The sequence below is a fragment of the Vombatus ursinus genome, unplaced genomic scaffold (genome assembly GCF_900497805.2).
Source record: "Vombatus ursinus unplaced genomic scaffold, bare-nosed wombat genome assembly UNPS02014789.1, whole genome shotgun sequence".
In the NCBI taxonomy this organism is placed as follows: Eukaryota; Metazoa; Chordata; class Mammalia; order Diprotodontia; family Vombatidae; genus Vombatus; species Vombatus ursinus.
Window position 1 is genome coordinate 27,150,659 of NW_020954567.1, and position 23,770 is coordinate 27,174,428.

The window sequence follows — 23,770 nt, forward strand, 5'->3', positions numbered from 1 at the left end:
TCTCTCTCTCTCTCTCTCTCTCTCTCTCTCTCTCTCTCTTCCTTTCTTTCTTCCCAGTGTCACTCCTTATCTACTTTCAGTGACTCAAATGCTGTTCTAAAATCAAAAATTCCCCAAGTTATTACTTACTTTTTCTTGTATAGCTTATTTATTATTTGGTTTTTAATTGATCCCTAATCTGCTTAAATATTTGTTTCTAAATTAACTTGCTTACATGAATTTTCCAAATACATTTTAAGACCCAAAGTGAGCTTATATTTTAAAAGAATTTTTCTTTTTAGCTTTATTCATGCCTTTCTCATATTGGTTATTTCCTCTTTGAGCTCTCCCTTGTGACGAAGGGAAATAGTTCAGTAAAACTGACCAACAAAGCTACTGTGTCTGATAAATAGAATTATTGTGCATTGTAGTTTCCCATTTTTGTACCAAGATCATAAATGCAGATCTGGAAAAGACTCAAGGGGCGTTTTTCAAAATATCTCCTCTGGAACCCATATTAGTCTGTAATTCATCTGAGTTCAGCCCCCAATTAACATTGGTTTTGTATACGTTCTTGTTGTCATTATGTATTGTATTCTCTTAGTTCTACAAGCTCATGCATTTTTCAAATTGTCCTTTTGGAAGTCATATTGCAAATTTCTGCACTTTATTTTTCAAATAAAAAAATATAAAACAGAAGATTAAAAAATCCAACATTTCCTGTGATTGACTTCATGGAAATGTGATTCTTTAAATGACCCCCAAATAGTGCTTTTAAAGGTAAATTTTTGGCACATTTCTGCAGTTTTACAGTATCTGGCTGGTAATCAAGTTAAATTAAAAGAAAAAAATAAACAAAACCTGGCAAGAATTCTTAGACCAGTAATAATGTGTCAGAGTTTCATTCCTTCTTTAAAAAAGACATCGAATATTAGATCTGACTCCTCTGATGTACAGTCATCCCTCTGACTTTAAATTCATAACTTTTTAAATGCTGTCTATCAGGATCCCATAAGTGGAAACCTCTCATCTTCCTGACTACCAAAAAGAAAAGATCTATTAAAAAGTAGTCTGATTTTTTTTTTCTTATGAAATTCACTTTCCATTTTCCCTTACACATCCAAGTAGTAAGGGAAACATAACTAGTCAGATTATTGAATCATTATGTCCAAAATCATTGGCCTTTCTTTCCTCCTTTCCCGTATTCCTGTCTCCTTTTGGTTTTGTCTTGAATAATCCTGAATGGATAGTAGTAGTTGTTGCTGCTTGTGTAGAAATAACTGGTCAGTGACTCAATTCTCTTCTTTTAAAATTTGTTTTTCTTATTTTAATAAAGTATTTAGTGTTATTCCCTTCCCTACCCCCCCCCCAAGTTTAAAATAAGAAATTGGTCATTTGCAGAGTAGACTTTTCGCTGACAATGACAAAGGTATTGGATATTTATTATTTTTGGAAGTATTGTAGGGGAAAAAACTAGCTTAGAATTTATAATGTGATAGCCCCTCATAGACATAAATAAAGTTGAGATGAGGGTAATTCAACTTAATAAGTACACACAATTAAGTGCCTATACACTGTGTATAAGGCACTGCTTTATGTATTGGTGGGTTATAATAGGAAACACTCCCTACCTTCATAGAGCTTACATTTCTCTGAGTATATGTTCACAGACCCACATAAAAAACCATATTTGACATCTAGTGTAGTGTTGTTTTCTTTGCTATAATTGTATCTGCAAGTTTAGTTTTTCAGGGTTGGGTGATGGAATGTGTAGTGGGGATTATCGAGATAATTAAAATATAAATTCCTTAAGTTTTTTTTAGAAGAAGCCTTCGTTAAGATCCTAATTATGAAGTGTTTATACTTTATTTTAGTGGTATAAAGCTACCTTCTGAAGGTATAAAACATATTGCTCAAGTAAAGAAGATATTTTATGGGGGCCCTCATCTTCTCTTGAGACTTCAGACAACCAGAAGAAAGACCTGGGAAAGAGATGAATTCAAGTATCACAAATATTGCTATTTTCTCCCTAGGAACTTCTGCTTGCTGAAAAGTGGGCTAAAATGAATAAGCTCTCCTTTCCAAAGATTGATCCTTATGTGTTTGATCGAGAAGGTCTGAAGGAATGTTATGTCTTCAAACCAAAAAATCCTGATGTAGACAAAGATTGCCCAACCATCATCCATTTTGTTCTGGCCAATATCAACTTCAGAAATTATAAAGCTCCTGGTGAGTTGGGAATGATTTATGGAAATTTCCTGTCAAACAGAAATTGTTGTTTTTCTTTTTTGAGGGGTATAGCAGGGCAGTGTAGGAGGTCAGAGGAGGGAACTAGCTTTAAAGTACTTTCTATGTGAAAAGATCTGGAATTTATCACCTGAAAGTTCAGTGTGAATCAGTGGCGTGATATGACAGATAGAAAAGCTAATGTAAACCTAGGCAACTTTGATAGAAATAGTGTTCCCAATAATGGAAGTAATGGGTCCTCTGTATTCTCTGAGTCAGTTCACATCTGCCGAGTGTGTTAAATTATGGACCCCCGCCCCACTCCAGGAGGATAATTGGTAATGTAAATAGTATTATAAGAGGGAACCTGCAATCTTTCATGATTGAAAGAATTAGAGAAATATTTAATAAAAGAAGATATTTCAAGAGCACATAATAGTGATCATCAAATATTTTATGTATCATCATGTATAAGAGGGAGAAGACTGAGTTGCTCAAGAGGGAAGAACTGGGACCAATAAGTAGAAGTTATATGGAGGCAGGTTTTAGGTTAACATAAGAATGTTTTTTTTTTTTGAAGTGCTTCTTAACAAATAGATTTATCAAACAATAAAATGGGCTAGCTAACTGACAAAGGAGTGAATTTACTTACTGGGGAAGTATTCAAGTACAGGTTGAATGATTTTTAGCCAAAACGATGTAGAAGGAATTTCTGCGTTGGAAAAGAAATTAGCCTAGATGCCGTATAAAAATTCTTCTAAATTTAAGATTTGAAAATTCAGCACGTATTAGTTGGCATTTTAAAATGGCTTACTCTTTGTAAATTAATATAATCATTTGTATCCATTCTGTTGACATAGGAATTCCGAGAGAAACACAGGAAGAGAAAGATTTTGCTGATTTTGATATTTTTGATGACCCTGAATCTCCATTCTCCACATTCAACTTTCAATATCCAAATCAAGCTTTTAAAAGGCTTCATGATTTAATGCATTTCAATACATTGAATAACATAGATGTAAGTATCATCTTTTTAGTAAAGTTAGATTGTTATTATTATTATTATTTTTGGTGAGACAATCGTAGTTAAGTGACTCACCTGGGGTCACACAGCTACTAAGTGTCAAATGTCTGAGGTCAGATTTGAACTCAGGTCCTGCTAACTCCAAGGCAAGAGCTCTACCCACTGTGCCGCCTAGCTGCCCCCAAGCTACATTGTTTCTAAGAAAGGTACACAGAGTGATAACTAGTTTAAATAATTTAAATATGCAAATAGTCATCCTAAACACAGATACTGCTAACCTTTGCAAGGGGGTGACAGTAATATTGAGTGTGTGTGAATTCGAAGCAAAAGTAATATACCATCTTGGTCACATCTTCAATAGAGTTTCAAAGAAAATACAACTTTGCAATTAAATGCTTCTTTGGCTTCTTTCTGATATTATTATTTCACCACAGAGTAGGTCATAATAAATATTGTTTTTATAAGCAGAGGGCAACTTTGAGGATTTTGTCATTTTTCCTCCATTGTGGTTCCACAAACTCAATATTTAAATAGTTAATTGCCAGAAAAAAGTAAAGATAAAATAACCTGTGATTTGTGAAAATATGAGGTTCAGAATTACTACTTTGATCTTGAGATCCATAACAACTTAAAGGAGAGCTGGAAACTTGAAAATACTGTCATAATTCCTCCAGTGGAGTACAAGTGGAGAATATCAACTTGAAGATAAGGATTGTTTGGTATTTATCTTTGTATCACCAGTACCTAACACAGTGTTTGGCATACCATAGGTACTTAATGAAGGCTAATTGAATGGACTGGTTGATGAAGTACAAGTCAGGTGCATATAGTTGTATAGATAAACACATAGTAGGCAGACGTGATAGGCTACAGATTTTACAAGCAGATTCAATAGATTATGGATGTGTAAATTTACCATATTACACATAGAAAAATAAAAAATGACATTAACTAATTCTGCATAATTGATATACATTTCTCTCAGTTTGTAATTTTGGTTTAAAATCTAATGAGTACTTTGTTCTAAGAATTAACTGTTATTTATAATCCTTCAGTTATTTATATTGTGATAATATTGATTAGAAACTGAGGAACTGATTTAAATTAAAGAGACAGAATTTTAAGAAAGGGTTCTCTTAACTAACCTTACACTATAGCAAACTCATCAGATATTGTCTTTTTGTAGTTCATTTAATCATGTTGCCTTTTAAGTGCTTTTGTTATTGTCTTAGGAACCAGAGGGTGGAAAAAGAGATACTTGTCTAAGAAACAGTCACAAGCAGCTTACCATTTATCTTTACAAGACAACTTGTGGTTATTATCCACCCTTTGTGGAATCTGTGGTTCATTGGAAATTTGGTTCTTCAACTCCCAGTTAGGCCTACCTAACCCTTTGCTTAAAGAATACTCCAAACAATAAAAATGGAAATAAAAAGAATAATCCTCCCCCCATCTGAAATGGAATCTCCCAGCTGTTCACAGCTGTGCCACCTCATTGGTAACTGAGTTTGTGTATTTTTCGGTGTATTAATGACGTGGTTTTTCTTTCCTCTCTGTGTTGTGGCTGCACTGTTTCAGCACACTGTGATAATCTCTGTTAGCGTCAGTTTTTGCATATGTCTGAGACAGCCAAATTCTGGCCACTGACCATGCTTCGATGTTTCTAGCCTGGCTGTAATCTGTTATTTAGGACCCAAGTCTATCTGTGTGCCATTGTTGCCTTTTACTTTAGCTTCTTTTGTATGTCTCATTTCCTCAATCTCATCGCAAACACTTTGGCTGATGCGGTGGGGGTAGGGGGCTATATCTTAATCTTATAATGCTTAGCATACTTCTAGCATTTTATTGAATGCAGGAAGGAAATAGCTCACACTTGATGCTAATGTAATTGATCAAAAAACATGCTGTGTCATAGAGGAGGAGAGAATTATTCCAGGTCTTATTGCCATATAGGATTGAATTTAATTAAGAAGACATACACACATATTAAGTGCCTTCTACCTTGAGTTCCCTTCATATATAATTCACATCTATTTTTATATATAGATGCTTTCCTTTCTAGAACATAATTCCCATGAAGGCAGAGATGACTTCATTTATATCTTTGTTTTTTCATTGCTCAGCACAGTGCCTTGAGTATTATAGGATCTTAATAAATGATTACTGATGGACTGATTAATTTTGAGTCTGGGGATACAAAGACAAAATTTTAAAAAAAAGTCCCTGCCTTCAAAGAATTATATTCTACTGGGAATTCAAGTAAATAAAACAGAATATTTACAAAATGATCTCAAGAGGAAAATAGTAATAACAAATGAAGGCAGGGGAAGGGATCAGGAAAAAAAAAACTTATGTAGGAGTTAGTCCTTGAGGTGCTCTTTGAAGGAAGCTGGGGATTCTATAAGGCAGGGATGAGGAAGGAGTACACTGTAGGCATGAAATGTATGCATGTCCTGTCATAAATTGTTATAAAAGTAAAGCTCCTGTGGTGACAAATTAACCATTTGATTTTTTTTTATTAATCTTATCTGAAACACATAGTATGTTCTGCAAGCATTTGAAAAATCTACAAAGAAATTCCCTGAGCATGAAATACCATCCAGTGGTTCAGTCCCTGTGTTTCTATTGTGATTGAACTGGGTACACTAAACTGTACACAGAATATCAGAATGGGGGGGTAGCTTAGAAATAATTTATTACAATACCTTCATTTACTAATAAGGAAACTAAGGGACCCAGAAAAGTCATCCTACTATGCACACCAAATTTAGAGCCTGCAAATGATGATGAGCGAGATTGAAAAACTCATTTGTTCTAGTTTGAATTTTTCTTGTTTTTAATGACTGAGAATATTTTTATACTATTATTCAAGTCAAGTTGTCAACAAGTATTTATTAAATACTTACTATGTGCCAGGCACTGTGCTAAGCATTGAGGATACAAAGAAAGGCAAAAAACAGTCACTGCTCTTAAGGAATTTATGATCTAAGAATCTAAGGCATGCAAATAATTATGTGTGAACAAACAATTATTGAGGCTAATCTGAGAGGAATGGAACTAGCATTAAGGGGAATTGAGAAAGGTTTTTTCCAGGTGGGATTTACCTAAGTCTTGAAAGAAGATGAGAAAGGAGAGCATTCCAAGCAGGAGGGACAGTCAGGGAAAATACACATGGTTGATAGATGCAGTATTTTGTGAGAGGAAAAGAAAGGGGGCCAACGGAGGCCACTGAATCTTAGAGTACATGGAAGGAAGTAAGGTGTAAGAAGACTGGAGAGTTGGGAGAACTTGCATTTCTTCTTTTGAAAAACTAATGATATCTTTTGTCCATTTTTCTACTGAAATTGCATTCTCCTTAGCAATACAGAATATCATAGGTGTTTTACTTCTATAACAGAGGGATGGAATTTACTAACAAGAACACTGAGGGCAATGGTCAACTGCAAATGTGTATGAATTCTCAACCTAGAATTTTCAGTATTTCTTTGTAATCATGAAACTTTTAGGAATTATAAAATATATAAAGATGTTGAAGAAGATACTGAGTGGAAAATTTGTTCATATTGTCATACTATTGTACTAAAAGAATACTTTTTAAAAAACAAATTCAGAATAATACACAGAATATTACTCTTCTCCATGCATTTATCACATGCCATCTGAGCTCCTTCTCCTGGCAGTAGAACATTTGACCGTTGTGGGCAGTGACTGTCTTTTTTTTTTTTTTTACACTTCTTTTTTTTTGGGGGGGGGGTTAGGCAATGGGGTTAAGTGACATGCCTAAGGTCACACAGCTAGTAAGTGTTATGTGTCTGAGGCCGGATTTGAACTCAGGTTCTCCTAAATCCAGGGTTGGTGTTCTATCCACTGCGCCACCTAGCTGCCCCTTATGACTGTCTTTAAAAAAAATAAAAATAAACTTTCTACTTCTAGCACCCTACACAGTACCTTGCATGTAGAAGGTTATGAGTATATGTACTGAATGAATCTGTTGTTTCTGTTTTGCAGATTATAAAGAATGCCATATTTGAAAGCATTGAATACAGAAGACAGAACCCATCTCGTTGTTCCGTTTCCCTCAGTAGCATTGAGGCACGAAGATTCTTTAACAAGGACTCCCTAAGCAAACCCTCAGCATAGGCTATGTGCTAGAAAGTACATCCATTGTCTGTACTATAGCTGTTTGCAATATTGTAACAACTGGATTTGCCACAAGGCATCATTGCTCTAGAGAGACTGGATGGCACTAAGATGAACAGTGATTTTGCTGCATGAGAATAATACCATTGTTGTCTTTTTGAATTGACAAATGCCATTCATTATGTGAACACATGCTTATTCACGTATTCCATCAGTATGAATTTCCAAATGTACTGTAGGACCATATACTGAATTTTTAAACATTCCTCACCAGCTGTTTTATTCACTGTACTATTTTTTAAAATGCTGATTCTTTTTAGAGTATTTGAGAGGATTGATGTCAAGGACTACTATTTTACATGGAGTGCAAATTTTATCCACTGACTAGATTTATCATCCTATAGGACAACACTATTTCTTATTTATGTATACAGAAATGTAATAGATGTCTTTAGCAATATAAACATTATTTTGTGAAAGCTTTTTTTTTAAAGATTCATCGTGTCAGCACTTTTAGTGAAATAGTCCAATGTTAATACAAAACCTCAGATCCTCTGTCCCCAAAGCAAGAGGCCAGAATTGAATATAAATAATGTTATCTCACATTTATATAGTGCTTCATAGTTTACATAGCACTTTCTTCATGATAGCCTGATAAGAAAGGTGGAGGAGGGTGTTTTTACTCCTATTTTATGATTGAGAGAACTAGGTTAGTGAGCCTGAGTGACTTGTCCTTGGTTAATGAGGGCTAGGATTCAAAGCTAGATTTCTGACTCTAACTCTGCTTTTTTGACTACTCCATACTAATACCATACCTCTATCACATTCAGGCTATTTTTTTAAGTTCCTGTGATTTGTTTTATTAAATAAATAATTTACATACCAAATCAGGAAACAGAAATGCAGAATTATTAAGGCAGGATTATGTTGCATGCTTCAAACAACTACTGCCTGTCCACAAGTTTTTTTAAATTAAAATTATTTTGTCTTATTTTTATTTTTTTCTTTGTTTCTTTTTGTTTTCCCCCAGTGAATTACTTAAGACAATATTAATGACAGAAAAGTCTGCTTCTGGCAGTCCAGCTTTCCTATTCTCCTCTGAGATTATCCATATCACAAAGGATCACTGAATCCCACTGCCCCAATGCTGTTTCTTCTTCTGAACCCCTGAGCTACAGGATTGATATTTTCAGAATGTGACCTTTCTCTTCTCCTTTTAACTTTCCCTCATTCCTCCTCTTTCCATGTATTATTTTCCTTTTTGATTAGATAGCTTCCATTCATTTTTTTTCTTTTCTTCCACATAATCTATTTCTCTCTCTCTGTTTGTGTCTGTCTCTAGGCCTGCTTATCTGCATTTTTTGTTTTGTTTGTCTCTGTCTGTCTTTCCCCCATAGATTAAGACCTGTAAGAAACCTCTGAGGTCATTTAATCTATTCCTTCATTTTACAGAAGGAGAAAATAAGACACAAGAAAGTGGAATAACTTCCCCAAGGTCATACTGGAAATAAATAGGAGAGCCAAGATTTAATTCAAGTTCCTATAACTTCAAATCCAATCCTTTTCCCACATGAAAAAACTACCTTAATGCTCCATTAAAGCAAACTTCTATTTTCAAAAGCTTTTTCTTTTTTTTTCTCAGTTTATTTATTTCTAGTTTTGAACATTCACTTCCACAAGATTTTGAATTCCAAATTTTCTCCCCATCTCTCCCCTCCTGCACCTCATGATGGCGTGCATCCTGATTATGCCTTACCCCAATCTGCCCTCCCTTCTATCACCACACCCTTCTCTTATCCCCTTCCCCTTCTATTTTCCTGTAGGGTAAGATAGATTTCTATACACCATTGCCTGTGTATCTTATTTCCCAGTTGCATGCAAAAACAATTTCCAACATTCACTTTTAAAACTTTGAGTTCCAAATTCTCTCCCTTGAGTGGGCAAACAATTCGATGTAGGTTATAGATGTATAATCATACAAAACACTTCCATAATAATCATGTTGTGAAAGACTCCATCCTGTCTCGCCTCCCCCACTTATTCTACTTTTTCCTTTGACCCTGTACCTCCTCAAAAGTGTTTGCTTCTGATTACCCCATCCCCCAATCTGTCCTCCCTTCTATTCCCCCCCATCCCATTCCCCACTACTTTCCTGTAGGGTAAGATAGATTCTCACACCCAGTTGAGTGTGTATGTTATTCCCTCCTTAAGCCAAATCTGATGAGAGTAAGGTTCACTCATTCCCTCTCACCTTCCCTTTCTTCCCCTCCACTGAAAAAGCTTTTTCTTGCCTCTTTTATGTGAGATGATTTACCCCAGTCTACCTCTCCCTTTCTCCTTCTCCCAGTACATTCCTTTCTCACTCCTTAATTTTATTTTTTGGATATCATCCCTTCATATTCAACTCACTCTGTGCCCTCTGTCTATATATGTTCCCTTCAACTATCCTAATAATGAGAAAGGTCTCATGAGTTACACATATCATCTTTCCATGCAGGAATGTAAACAACTCAACCTTAATAAGTTGATTTCTCTTTCCTGTTTACTTTTTCACAATCCTCTTGAGTCTTGTATTTGAAAGTCAATTTTTTATTTAGTTCTGGCTTCTCAAGAATGCATTAAATTCTTTATGTCATTGAATGTCAATCAACCCCACCCAAATGATTGCACTCAGTCTTGCTGGGTAGGTGATTCTTGGTTTTAATCCTAGCTCCTTTGACCTCCAGAATATTATCTTCCAAGCCCTCTGATCCCTTAATGTAGAAGCTGCTAAATCTTGTTTAATCCTGATTGTGTTTCCACAATACTTGAATTGTTTCTTTCTGGCTGCTTGCAATATTTTCTCCTTGACCTGGGAACTCTGGAATTTGGCTATAATATTCCTGGGATTTTTCCTTTTGGAATCTCTTTCAGGAGGAGATTGGCAGATTCTTTCAATGTCTATTTTACCTTCTGGTTCTAGAATATTAGGGCAGTTTTCCTTGATAATTTCTTGACAGATGATATCTAGGCTCTTTTTTTGATCATGGCTTTCAGGTAGTCCAGTGATTTTTAAATTATCTCTCCTGGATCTATTTTGCAGGTCAGTTGTTTTTCCAATGAGATATTTCACATTGTCTTCTATTTTTTCATTCTTTTGGTTTTGTTTTATAAGTTCTTGATTTCTCATAGAGTTCCCATTTGCTCCATTCTAATTTTTAAAGAATTATTTTCTTCAGTGGACTTTTAGACATCCTTTTCCATCTGGCCAATTCTGCTTTTTAAGGCATTCTTCTCCTCATTGGCTTTTTGGACCTTTTTTGCCATTTGGTCTAGGCTATTTTTTAAAGTGTAATTTTCTTCAGTATTTTTGGGTCTCCTTTAATTAGCTGTTGACTTGTTTTTCTTGATTTTCTTGCATCACTCTCATTTCTCTTCCCACTTTTTCCTCTACTTCTCTTATTTGATTTTCAAAATCCTTTTTGAGCTATTCCTTGGCCTGAGACCAATTTATAATTTTCTTAGAAGCTCTGGATGTAGGAGCTTTGACTTTGTTGTCTTCTTCTGAGTGTGTTTTGATCACCAAAGTAAGATTCTATAGTCTGAGGTTTTGTCTGCTGTTCATTCATTTTCCCAGCTATTTACTTGATTTTTTTCTAAAGCTTTTTCTAATAGATTATCTCATTGAATATTCACCACATGCTTGTGTGGAAGACAGAGGCATGGAGTTTTAAGGGATTTCCTCAGGTTCTCCAATTTGTCCTGGTGGAACCTACATTTTCTGGTTTCTAACTCAGTGTTCTTTCAACTACTTCTAACTACTCTGATGCATCAATTAAAGAAGAGGCAACTACTATTATTTATAGTCTGATTGTTAAATTTATGATTTTTCAGGCTCTTTATTATAGTTTGAGAATTCAAGGGTATTTTAAAAGTATTACAGGTTTGAGAGGCATCATGGCACAATAGATGCAGAGAAAATCTCAAAATCAGGAAGACCTGCCTTCAAGTCCTGTTCCTGACTGCATGACTGTATCCAAGTCATGTAACTTGTAGTTGACTTAAAAAATTCTAAGACTCTATGTTGCACGTGCTGATCTATGTTATTGGAAGAAATGGCTTCAGTTAATGTTCTCTAAACCAATAAAATTACAGGCTTCTCAATGTTGGGCCTCTAAAACACACTATGTCAGTTACTACCTCAGCCAACCAATCAACAAACATTAATACATGCCCACAATGTACCAAGCAGTGTGCTAAATGCTCAGGATGCAAAAAGAAGCAAGGCTGTCCCTATGTTCAAGGAGCTTACAATCTAACTACCTTCCCTGCCTACTTGTAAGACTAGTTCTGACAGGATCTTCATCCACTTGACAACCATCACAATCAAGAATACAATTTGATTTGATTCTCTAGTTTGTTAATTTCTCCTAGTTCCATGCTTGGTGGGAAAGTAAAATTACAGGTCAATGTAGTAATCGTGCAAATATTTTTCATAAACCATGTAACTCACCACAATCCCATGTACTCTTAAAACCAGAAAATTGCACATTATAACCCTGAATCCCTCCCAGCTATTGCTTCTCAGTCAGTTATGCCTTTCTTGATTCTAGCTCCTGTTTCTGGGATCAAAAACAGACATCTTCCCACAAGAGAAAAGCTTGAATTCACTAACAATGGATGATGGGTGATAGTGTAGTGTCATGGAAAGGGTCCAGGGTTTGAATCTGAGCACCTCGGTTTGATCTAAGGTGTGTCTCCTACTACTTATGTGACCTTGGGCATATTGAATAATTTCCTGGATCTCATTTTCCTCACCACCGGGGTTGGACTAGAGGATCCCTCATGAAGATTCCTCTAAATTTAGGACCCTATGATTCTCACAAAGAAACAGATTGAAAATCAGCATAGTGCTACAATGACCATCAAAATTATCCTGAAGCTGCTCCCTGATTTTTTTTTTTTTTTTTTAGCTCAGCCCTTGCATCTTTCCATCTCTGGCTAGACAACAAGATTTAAAGAATACTATTTAAGCAGAATATCATAACCAGTACTGTGGAGAGATTTGAAGCAAATTCTACACAGGACCCTGACCTCAAAGAAATTTTATAGAAATGGAAAAGAATAACATTTTTCTTCAAAATATGTAAGAGATGAAGCACATAGTAACATAAAGAAATATACAAGTGCCAGCAGTTATGTATTTATTGATGCATTCATCAAACATTTACCAAGCCCCTTTTGTACTTAGACAACTGTGTTATACATTGTGAGAGATAAGGCTTGAAAGGATAAATGCTTCCTTGCTACTATGGATCCTACAGACTAGAACGACAGACAGAAGTTCTGAAGTAGTTAAAGTGACCAGAATGTAGTGGGATTGATCTGGGGAGTCTTCCTGAAAGGAATGAGTGTTTTGAAAGGGAAAGATAGAATATTTTAGAAGATGATGGAGGGCATCTTAAATCTCCTCCACTGTTTTAGCATCATCCTGTGGGGCTCATGGAAAGTGGAGTAAGTGAATGAATGTATGAATGGCCACAGATAACCTTTCTCAATTTACTTTATTCATACTCTTTTCTTGATGCAAATTTTCCTACTGATATTCTCAGTATCATCATTTTTAAGTTTGTACCCATTCTAGACATTTGCATACACACCCACACCCACCCACACACCACATTTATGCTCTGAGTACGATGCACTCGGTTTGTAACTAAAGTCACAGTCAAGTTGGAGTGCCTGAATCTTTATCCCAATTACCATCACCTGCAGCCAGTCAGCACTTTTTATCTATACTTTCCACAACAAGTCAGACTTACAAACATAGACTCATTTATCAAAAGGGTTATTGTTAATCAGATGGATGTGCCCTCATGTGGATTAGAGCCACATTTTTAATTGTCGAAAATGTGCAAGCCCCTGAAAAGTGTTTGCAATGAATTTTTCTTCCTAGACATTGTCTTGATACTAAATAAATCTACCAGGTGATTAATAAATGCCTCTAGTATTGATGAATAGATTTTTTCCCTGTTTAACTTGCAACCCGTAGAAAATCTAAAGAAAATAGAGGCAATTATCTTAGTACCCTATCTATTAAATTGTCACAGTAAAAAGCAAATGAAAGTTGATAGGCCCAAGTGCAATATCATAGCTGTGAGTTACCCCCATTGCACCCACTACTGTATGGTGTCAGAATGCAGAATTGGAAACTGAAAATTATGCATGGTTGAGTGCTGATTCTTGGCTTATATCTTTGTTTCATTAGAAAAAAAATGCCAGACCAACATATACAGTCTACTCCAATTATTCCAACCCTTCATTTTCAATGACAAGCTCATTTAATGCATACAATATATAGAGCAAGAATTCAGGAATGGAGAAGATACAAAAATAATCAGAAGTAATTTCTGTCCTCAAGGAACCTACATTTTAATATGGGAGAGGACATACAAAAGTATCTCTAGTACAGAGTAGAGTCAACTAACAAGTAATGTAGGCACTGTGTTGTATGGTAGGGATACAAAGTCAAAAAGCAAAGAGGCTACATTCTGTAATGACAAGTGCAGAAGAGGTATAGAACAAAGTGATACATATGAGAGTGAGGCTTCTAAAAAAGGAATAATAGTTTTAAGTTCATGGAGCAGTATAGTTTTCAAGAAGAAAGTGAGATCCAAACTGGGTCTCAAAGGATGGTTTACTTCAATAGGCATAGATGGGATACTGAGAGGAGGGCTTTACAGGTGTAGAAGCATGAGCAAAGGCATGAGAGAGCAAAGAATGGGTTTGGAGAATTGTGTGTATAAGGATGGAGAAAGAATAGTTGTAGTTGGAAAAAATAACTGAAATATTTAAAATCATTTTGAGTGGCCTCAACCTTTCCTTTTCTTTCTGCATCTTTTTTTTTTCTCCTCCCTAGTACTCCTTGCCTTCCCTGTTTAGGCATTCAGAAACATGGAAGTCCTCTCTACTTAGTCTATGTAGCTTCTCTTTCTAACTTTGTTTTCTTTAATCCTCATACTACATACTGGGGCTACAGCAAAGTCCCAAAACAATAGTCCTGTTGCAGTATGCATTAGTTTTTGAGGGGAAAGAGGTTTCTGACCTGTGTACTCTACTCCCCTCCATATTTCACTCCCTGGTTGTCCTAATTCCATCCTTAAAAGCTTTCATTATACATTTTACCCAACTTTCTGGATACTCGTTTCCTCCTTTCCTTTCCTATTTTTGTGAGGCAATACCTCTCATAGTATATTATTTTATAAAATTTTTATATTTGAAATCAACATTGCTCTTGACTTTCATGTATTTCTTGTCAAAGCAATCAGGTGCTGCTGCTGCTGGTGTCCTTAGTCTCTTTGGCCTTGTTGTAGCAATTGATTTACATGGGTCAAACTTGCTTAGGAAATTGTGACAAATTTTGTAAATGCCTGTTCTTTTATCCATTGCCCATTTTAAAAAATGTGTGACTATATTAATATTCTGTTCAAATAGATCAGGTTGGAGTTGGTTTCATTTCATGATGTATCTTTTTCTCATTTTTATCTTCTAATTTGTAGGTTTTTTACAGCTTTACTCTCACAAGTCTATGGGACTCAGAAATATCTTTTATTTCAGGAACCAGTTGCTTCCTGTAAAATTGTAATCACCATCTTTCTAAATGTTGTTTGGTACTGATTATAGTCAACACTTCCTGACTCTTTTTTGAAAAAAGTAGTCCTAAATTATAAGTGGATAGAGGCTTCTATATAGTGGAGCAACCTTTGGCCTCTTTTTGTTTCTTAATCTTGAGTCAAATTTTCCAACATTTTCTACTATGTTACTATACCCAATCTTGCCTTGAAATTACCTAATAATAAAGTCTATGCTGATTTAATTTGTTCTTTTTTAATTTTTCTAAAATTCATTTGGAACTTAAATACTAAAAAAAAGTGTTTTGATGTACACAGCACAACACAAAAATAGGATTGAATATGAAACCATGCATTTCCATTTCATACTGTTTACTTAAATAAAACTATGTAACAAATACTACACATCATTAATTAATTTGAAGGAGTATAATGAGTTCTCCATTGAATTTTTCTATATTTGCATTTTCAATAAATTTTAGCAAATAAACTACTTTATATTCATAGTAGTATTTTTATGAGTTTATGTGTTTTACGTGTTTTAAAATGTAAAATCATCCAATGATCCAAGAAATGATCTCTCTTCTTACCTTTGAGTTCACAATAAAATGACCTCCACCAACTTTTTTATTTGTTTCTTCCCAAGGAGAACTTATAAGCTACCCTCCCAATAATGCCAACTTCCTTTTGTCTTCTGGTTTCATTTGTAGAAAGGGTTCTTAACCTTTCTTCTATGTTGGACCCCTTTGGCAATCTAAGGAAGCCTATGAATCTCTTCTCAGAATGTTTTTAAATAATTGAAAGAAAGGTTCTTCCATTTAGTGATTAATGAAGGTAAGGATCTGATTTTTAAACATCATATTTTCTATGACTCCATTCCTCAAGGAATATGCCAGCTCACTGGTTATTAGACAAAGATCTTAAATTTAGAATATCAAGACATAAGTTAATGTTTATAGATGGTCTACGAGCCATCTGATTCTCAGATCATTCTGTTTTCTTTTCTGCTATTTTGCCACTCTTACTGCATACACAAAAAGCGATCACACAGGATTGCAGACCATTTTGTATTATTCTTAATTTCATGGGTTACTCTGTACAGATAATTGATTACCTAGAAGCTTCTTTTCCTTATAGCGATATCTCCTGCATGCTTAGTTAGGTTGAAAATACAGAGAAAAACACTGAGGTAGCTCAGTAGATAGAGTGCAAGGTCTAGCATCAGAAAGACCTGAGTATAAATCTAGCCTCATACACTTATGAGCCATGTGACCCATGGCAAATCACTTAATCTCAGTTTTCTCATCTGTAAAATGAGTATAATAATAGAATCTACCACACAAAGTTTTTGTAAGGATGAAATGAGATAATAATTGTAAAGCTCTAGTGCTTGGCACATAGTAAACACTATATAAATGTTAGTTATTACAATTGCTGTTATTTGAAGCCTTTCCATCGTGGTGCAATCTGCCAGATGTTTATTTCCACTGACAACCCAGGGTCAGCTCCATACCACGAAGTTGAGTCAATTATATGATTAAAAAAAAAGTATGAAAAGAAAAAGATGTGATGAAATGAAGTTGAAACTGCTCTCCCGGTTGGCTCCAGAGAGAGCCATGCCTATGTCAGTGAAGCAAAAATAATTTGTAAGATGAACTAATAAGGAAAGAATCAATTGTTTCAACCCCGAAGCCTGCTCTGGAACATGTTAATGAGATCCAAATTACAAAATGTCATCAGGAAGACTTGGAGATGAATCTTCCTGACTCCAGGCCCTGCACTCCATCCATTGCCCCACCTAGCTACCCCATTCTTCATCTGAAGAATGTAAATAATAATAGTACCTACCTCACAGGGTTGTGATGAAGATTAAGTGATTTTATATACTTATAGAGAGGCAGTGGGGTATAGTGGCTAGAGTGCTTGGCATGGGGTTAGGAATCCTTGGGATCTACTTCCACTTGAGATACTTACAGGAGCAGAGGTTTAGAGCTAGAAGGGACCTTAGACGTTAGTAAGCCCAACCTCCTTCATAGAAAAGGAATCGAGCAATAGAGATGGAAATTGACTTGTCCTGGGTCCCACAGCCTGCAAGTGTCTGAGGTAGAATTCAAAGCTAGGTCTTCCAGTCCCAAGTCCAGCACTCTAGCCTCTATACCAATGGTGTCAAACTCAAATACAAACAGCTGTGACTACTTCTTCCATAAGCATCCTTGCTGGCTGCATGTTGACTTAGCTTTAAATGCAATGTTATCTCTGGTTTGTTGTATTTTTATTTATTGTGGTAAGTATTCATTACATTTCAATTTGATTCTGGTACTCTCCAGAATGACTTGGGCCACATATTTGATATCTCTGATCTATATCATATTGCCTTACCTAGATTTACTTTCTATATGACCCCGGACAAAACACTTAACTTACTAAAGCTTCAGTTTCTTCATCTGATTGCAATAGTTTTTCAGTCATGTCCAACTCTTCGTGACTCCATTTGGGGTTTTCTTGGCAAAGATACTGGAGTGGTTTGCCATTTCCTTCTCCATCTCATTTTACAGATGAGGAAACCGAGGTAAACAGAGTTAAGTGATTTGCCCAGGCTCACACAAGTAGTAAGTGTCTGAGGCCAGATTTGAACTGGGGAAGATGAATCTTCCTGACTTCAGGCCCTGCACTTTATCCACTGTACCACCTAGCTGCCCCATTCTTCATCTGAAGAATGTTAATAATAATAGTACCTACTTCACAGGGTTGTAATGAAGATTAAATGATCTTATATACTTGTATACATATACACACATATGTCTTTGCAAATCTTAATGCTCCACATAAATGTTAACTATTGCAATAAAGTTGACAAGCATTTATTAAATTCCTACTGTGTGTCAGGAACTGTGATTAGTGCTAGGGATACAAGAAAGGCAAAAACAGCCTCTGTTCTCAAGGAACTTACATTCTAGCACAGGGAAACAACATGAAAACAACTGTAGAAACTAGATATACATACACAGATATATATATATGTATATTTGTTTATATATACAAACATATGTGTATATTTACTCACATGTAGCAATTAGGTGGTACAGTGGATAAAGCACCAGACCTGGAGTCAGGAAGACTCATCTTCCTGAGTTCAAATCTGGTCTCAGACACTTGGCTGTGTGATCCAAGTAAGTCACTTAACCTTGTTTGTCTCCATTTTCTCACCTGTAAAATGAACCGTAGAAGGAAATGCCAAATCACTCCAGTATCTTTGCCAAGTAAACACAAATGGAATCACAAAGAGTTGACACAACTGAAATGACTGAGCATCAACATGCGCATTACAATATGATACACGTCGATACATTCCTGTATATATATGCATATGTGTATATACCCATGTGTGCATATATAAAGATAAATTGGACTATATAAAATTCGTATCTATATGAAAAATTGGAATATATAATGATAAATTGGAATATACACATATACAAATGTGTACATACACATATACACATATATTAACACATACATATACATATATGTGTGTACATACACACATATCTACAATACATGTACTGTACACATGCACATATACATATTCATATACATATGCACATACATATTCATATACATATGCATATACATATACATATACATATACATATACATATACATATACATGGCAGCTAGATGGTACAGTGGATAGAGTGCTGGGCATGGAGTCAGGAAGACTTCATGAGTTCAAATCTGGCCTCAGACACTTACTAGCTATCTAACCCTGGGCAAGGCACTTAACCCTGTTTGTCCCAGTTCTTCATCACTAAAATGAGCTGGAGAAGGAAATGGCAAACTGTTCCAGTATCTTTGCCAAGAAAATCCTAAATGGGGTCAGAAAGAGTTGGACGTGTCTGAAATGACTGAACAAAACCAAAATAAATTGACGTATATATGGCATAAATTGTATATATACTGTTATAAATTGAAAGTAATCTTATCGGGAAGATTATAGCAGCTAGGAGGAAGGAGAAAAGTTCTAGTGGAAGTCAGGATTATCAAAGGACTTTGAATGTTACCCATAACAATTTTGTGATTGTTTGATTGATTAAGGAATTTAAAAGCTTTCCCCATACCCTTAGGGAGTTTTATGTCAGTTGCAGGCTATTGGAGGAGATAGACAAGTCTATGAATGTAAAATATTTTCCTTGCCCGTAGGATATGCAGAAAGGCAGTGATCCAAAACATACCTGGACAGCTCTACTCAAATATAGTTATGGAGTTAGGCCATAGGATACAGCCAAGTATATGGGAGCTAGAAGAAGCAAGTGGACGAGTTCCAGAGTTAAATAATAATGTTTTCTTGGAGTCAGTGCATGTTAGTCATGGTTAGTTTCAACTATCAGCATGTACTCTGGACCTAAAAGCAGAACAGCTAAGAAATTTTTGACATGCACAGATGATAATTTTGTTTTTCAGAGGACCAAGGAAAGAAAGAAAGAAATTGTTATTTTGGACATAATTATGACCAACAAGAAGGAACTGTTTCTTGAAACAGAAATGACAAGAACTCGAGAAGAATAAATCCTGCCATCTTAGAATTTATGAATGAAAAGTAAGAGGAAGTACAGCATGAGCCAGATTAAAATTTATTTGAGATGAGCTGAACAGATAATTAAAAATACAATACAACTTAAATAATGTTAATTTGTGATTTTCTGAGTCAATGTGTGGCCCACAGTGTCTGTTTCTTTTTGACTTCGACACCCAAAAGAAAGTTAAAAAAATGAACTGACATCTGACACCTATGGTGAGTGCATGTAGAACTCCCAGCAGGGAGGCTGCACTAGTCAAGCTAAGCACCCCGCCTACAGGCTTGCAAAAAAGCCAACACCACACCCCAGTCACCCCTCCCTCCTTCCAGGGTTTTGGAGATCCAGGCTCCAGGCTGTTGAAATTTGCTGGGTCCTTGGTGGCCTATATTACAGCATGATTCATGCTGCAAAAGATCTTTGCAGGAGAGCAGAGGAACAAAAGGAAAGAGACAACAAAATAGTGCTCAAGTCCATGCCCCAATCCCCCTCCTCCCAGAGCCTCCGAGACCCAAAAAAACAACAAAGAAAACAAATGATTGGCAATGCAAATATACAGAAGTGAAGAACAATCTAGAAGAAGAGAAGCAAAAACTAGCAACAGTGAGAGAAAATGTGCTCTCTCCAAGCAAAATGTATTGTCCTTGAAGATACAGCCTAAGGATTTTTGTCATTCAGTCGTGTCCAACTATTCTGTGACCCCATTTGGGGTTTTCTTGGCAAAGATACTGGAGTGCTTTGGCATTTCCTTCTCCAGCTCATTTTACAGATGAGGAAACAGGTAAACAAGGTTAGGTGACTTGTCCAGGATCACAGGACTAGTAAGTTTCTGAGACTAGATTTAACTCAAATCTTCGTGATTCCAAGCCTAGAGCTCTTTCCACTGCAACACCTATCTGCTCTAGTCTAAAGATTACAAGTCTCTCAGAAGAATGCAAGTCAAAATACCTGAGCACTATAATAATGTAAGAAATAATACAAGAAAATTGTCCAGAACCTCTGAACACAGAAAATGAAATATCAACAGAAGGAATTCATAGATTGCCTCTAGGAAAAAAAGAAACAATAACAGCAACAACAACAACAACAACAATGCCCCCCCTTCCCCCTCCAAAAAAAACCAAACAAACAAAAACAAAACCCAAGGCTATAAACTCCAAGATATGTAGTGGTTAAATTTAACAATTCAATTCAGAAACAAGCTCTGCAAGGGACTAGAAGAAAGACCTTAGTACTGTGCCTAATATATGTTTTCATTGTTCAATCATTTCACTTGCATCTGATTCTTCATGACCCCATTTAAGGTTTTCTTGGCAAAGATACTAGAGTGATTTGCCATTTCCTTCTCTAGCTCATTTTACAAATAAAGAAACTGAGACAAGCAAGGTTAAGCAATTTGCCTAGGGTCACACAGCTAGTAGCTAGATCTGAGGTTGGAGTTGAACTCACTTTTTCCTGACTCCAGGCTGGCTCTATCCACTGTGCCAACTATCTGCCTAGTTTATAGTAGTTCTTTAATAAAGACTTCTGATTGCTTGTTAAAGTTGTAACTCTCAAGCTTAGTACCTCTTCCACTACACTACTTTGCCTTTCTAGTTAATGAATTAAACCATGGTTAGTACTAGTTAAAATACATCTATCTTCAGCACATTCCTGAGGAATAGCTAGAATGGTGGAAATTTCAAGTATCACAGTCATCATTTGGGAGGACAGTTCACATGTTCTTGTTAACTCTTTCTTGACCATGAAAAGAAAAAGTTTGTTTAAATCAGGGAGCAAATTAAAAATGAGTAAAATTTAATTAAGAAATGGAAGGAGGAATTTAAAACAAAAAGAGGCCATGAGGAGGGATTGATTACTCCTCCCCTTTCCCCATCCTCAATTCCTGGGGCCAGATTCTGTTGTGAATAATGGGGATAGATATTCACAATGACAGGAAAGGGCCAGGGGAGGTGATTAGGAACTAGGACTGTCTTTTGGGGAGGCTGAAGTAGAACTTTCAAAGCTTTATATAACAGAATTAATTCTGTAGGTAAATTAGAAGCAAGGTCACCAAAGGATGTTAAATAGAAACCATGTATTTGTAAGCTATTAGTAACTCTGGAAGGTAACAGTATTACAGTTTCTCAAGATTGTGTAAAATTTTGTGCTAAATTACAAAGGAGAAATACAATGAGCAAAGATTAGTTATTTAGATAATCTGGGATATGATTAGTAAACACAGTACTCTGCCCCTGAAAGACCATTTCAGGGGTGTTTTTCCCTGTCTTTAGAGTCTCCTGAGCTCCAAAGTAAGGGGATGGGAATTTGAGACTGCCATTTGGAATCTCTCCCTTTCTTTTACCTGGGATTAAAAGTGTAAAGCCTAGTGCTCCAGAGAGGTGGCAAGAAAAGAGAGGGTGGGTTTAGGTTATGAATGTAAAATCAATTGATTTGGCTGTTTGGGTGATGTTTGAAAAAAAACCAAAAAGTTTATGGAAAGGTGAAAGTGCTACCATAAGGCTTTAAAAATGAGTTAATTTTTAACTCTGGACTCTAAAATTTAAAGTGCAGGCAATAGCCCTGGAAAATAGGGATTTTGATTTTGTGGTTGTAAATCCAAATTTGATTTGGTTGAGAATTTTTTTTGTAACTAAATTATGATATGGTGAAATGTTTTCTCTTATTAATTGTGGCATCAAATTTAAAAAAAGCTACAAAAATGCATGGATCAGGGAAACCTGAGTTACACTCTGAACTCAGAAATTTATTATCTGTGTGACCTTAAGCAGGTAACTTTATTTCTGTTTTTCTAATTTGTAAAGAGGATAGGATTAGCACCCACCTCCCAAGGTTGTTTTGAGGAACAGATGGTATAATGATTGTCAAGTGCTTAACAGGGTGACTGGCTTTTATTAAGCACTATATAAATGTTGACTATTACTATTATTATTGCCATTATTTCTGTAATCGGATGTAATTGTTTCATACTTGATAACTGTATGCCAGGCTTTAGATGTGATTAGTATAAAATGCCAAATGTGATAAAATGAATGATTTTCTATGCAAGATAATTTGGAAATGCATTTGGCTGAATTGATGTCATCTGATGGTAATATGTTTTATTTTGTGTTTTAAATACAGGCTTATTGTTTTTCTAAAAATATTTTTCTTATACTGTGAGATGCTGTGAGAAATAAAATGCTGTTAGATAACTTCTCTTTTAATCTGGATGCTATTAGATTATGAATTGTGCTTTTAAAGGAATGTGATAAAAATAGATATCTGAAAACTGTCCAATATTTGATAAGGTATATTTTATTTTAAAAGAGATAATCATGATTATGTTGATGATGATATTAATGATAATAATAATTTACCGTTTGGGGAGCTAGGTGGCACAGTGGATAGAACGCCAGGTCTAGAGTCAGGAAGACCTGAGTTCAAATCGAACTTCAGACACTTATTAATTGTGTAACCCTAGTCAAGTCACCTAACCCTGTTTGCCTCCATTTCCTTATTTATATAAAGAACTGGAAAAGGAAATGGCAAACCTCTCCAATATTTAGCTGAAAAAACTGCAAATGGGGTCAAGAAGAATTGAACACAACTGAACCAACTGAACAACAACTATGTAGGTGAATAGTGTACAGACCTTTTGTCTCTTGAGACTTGATATTCAGGCAGGGCATTAAGATCCTATCAGCAAATTATCAAAATCTAAAATATGGAGGTTTGAGGACCTAGAACTGAGAAAATAAGATTGCCTCTCCCACTCTTTGTCAAAAGGGGGGAATTTACAAGCTCACTATAATAAAGAATTAGTTTTCATTCAAAAATTTTTGGCTATTACAAAAATTATGAAAATGTATAGTGTAGTTTAAAGATGTAGCTCAAATGCATTAATATAAGTCAACTATCAGGTATTCACTGTATGTCTGAAACTCCAGGATGTAGTTAGTTTTAATTTATAAGTAAAGGATTAATGAAATATAACAGTTAGGGAAACATGAGAAAATTAATATTTAATCCCTCAGCTGTGATTAGTGAAATTTTGCTATTTGAGGTAAAATACATATCCCCAAATATAGTCCCAAGAGTATAGTTTAATATTGTTTTGATTACAATGATAGTTGCCCAAATTCCCATGAAACCAATGGTAGAAAATAGCATGTGCTGCAGTCTGAGAACTGCTGCAGGTGGATGTCTGTCTTGGGAAAAGTTGAGGGGACAACATT

At 35.5% G+C, this 23,770-nt stretch overlaps 1 protein-coding gene across 2 annotated transcripts in view; it reads left to right on the top strand.

Moving 5' to 3' along the window:
- Window positions 1-9,188, top strand: part of PLA2G4A (phospholipase A2 group IVA) — a 164,596-nt gene extending 155,408 nt beyond the window's left edge. For both annotated transcript variants that reach the window (XM_027868653.1, XM_027868654.1), the window contains exons 16-18: window positions 2,013-2,208; window positions 3,066-3,223; window positions 7,238-9,188. In XM_027868653.1, the coding sequence (XP_027724454.1) occupies window positions 2,013-2,208; window positions 3,066-3,223; window positions 7,238-7,369 (486 nt within the window). In that variant the 3' untranslated portion in view covers window positions 7,370-9,188. The remainder of the gene's footprint in view (window positions 1-2,012; window positions 2,209-3,065; window positions 3,224-7,237) is intronic.
- The last annotated feature ends 14,582 nt before the right edge of the window (window positions 9,189-23,770 follow it).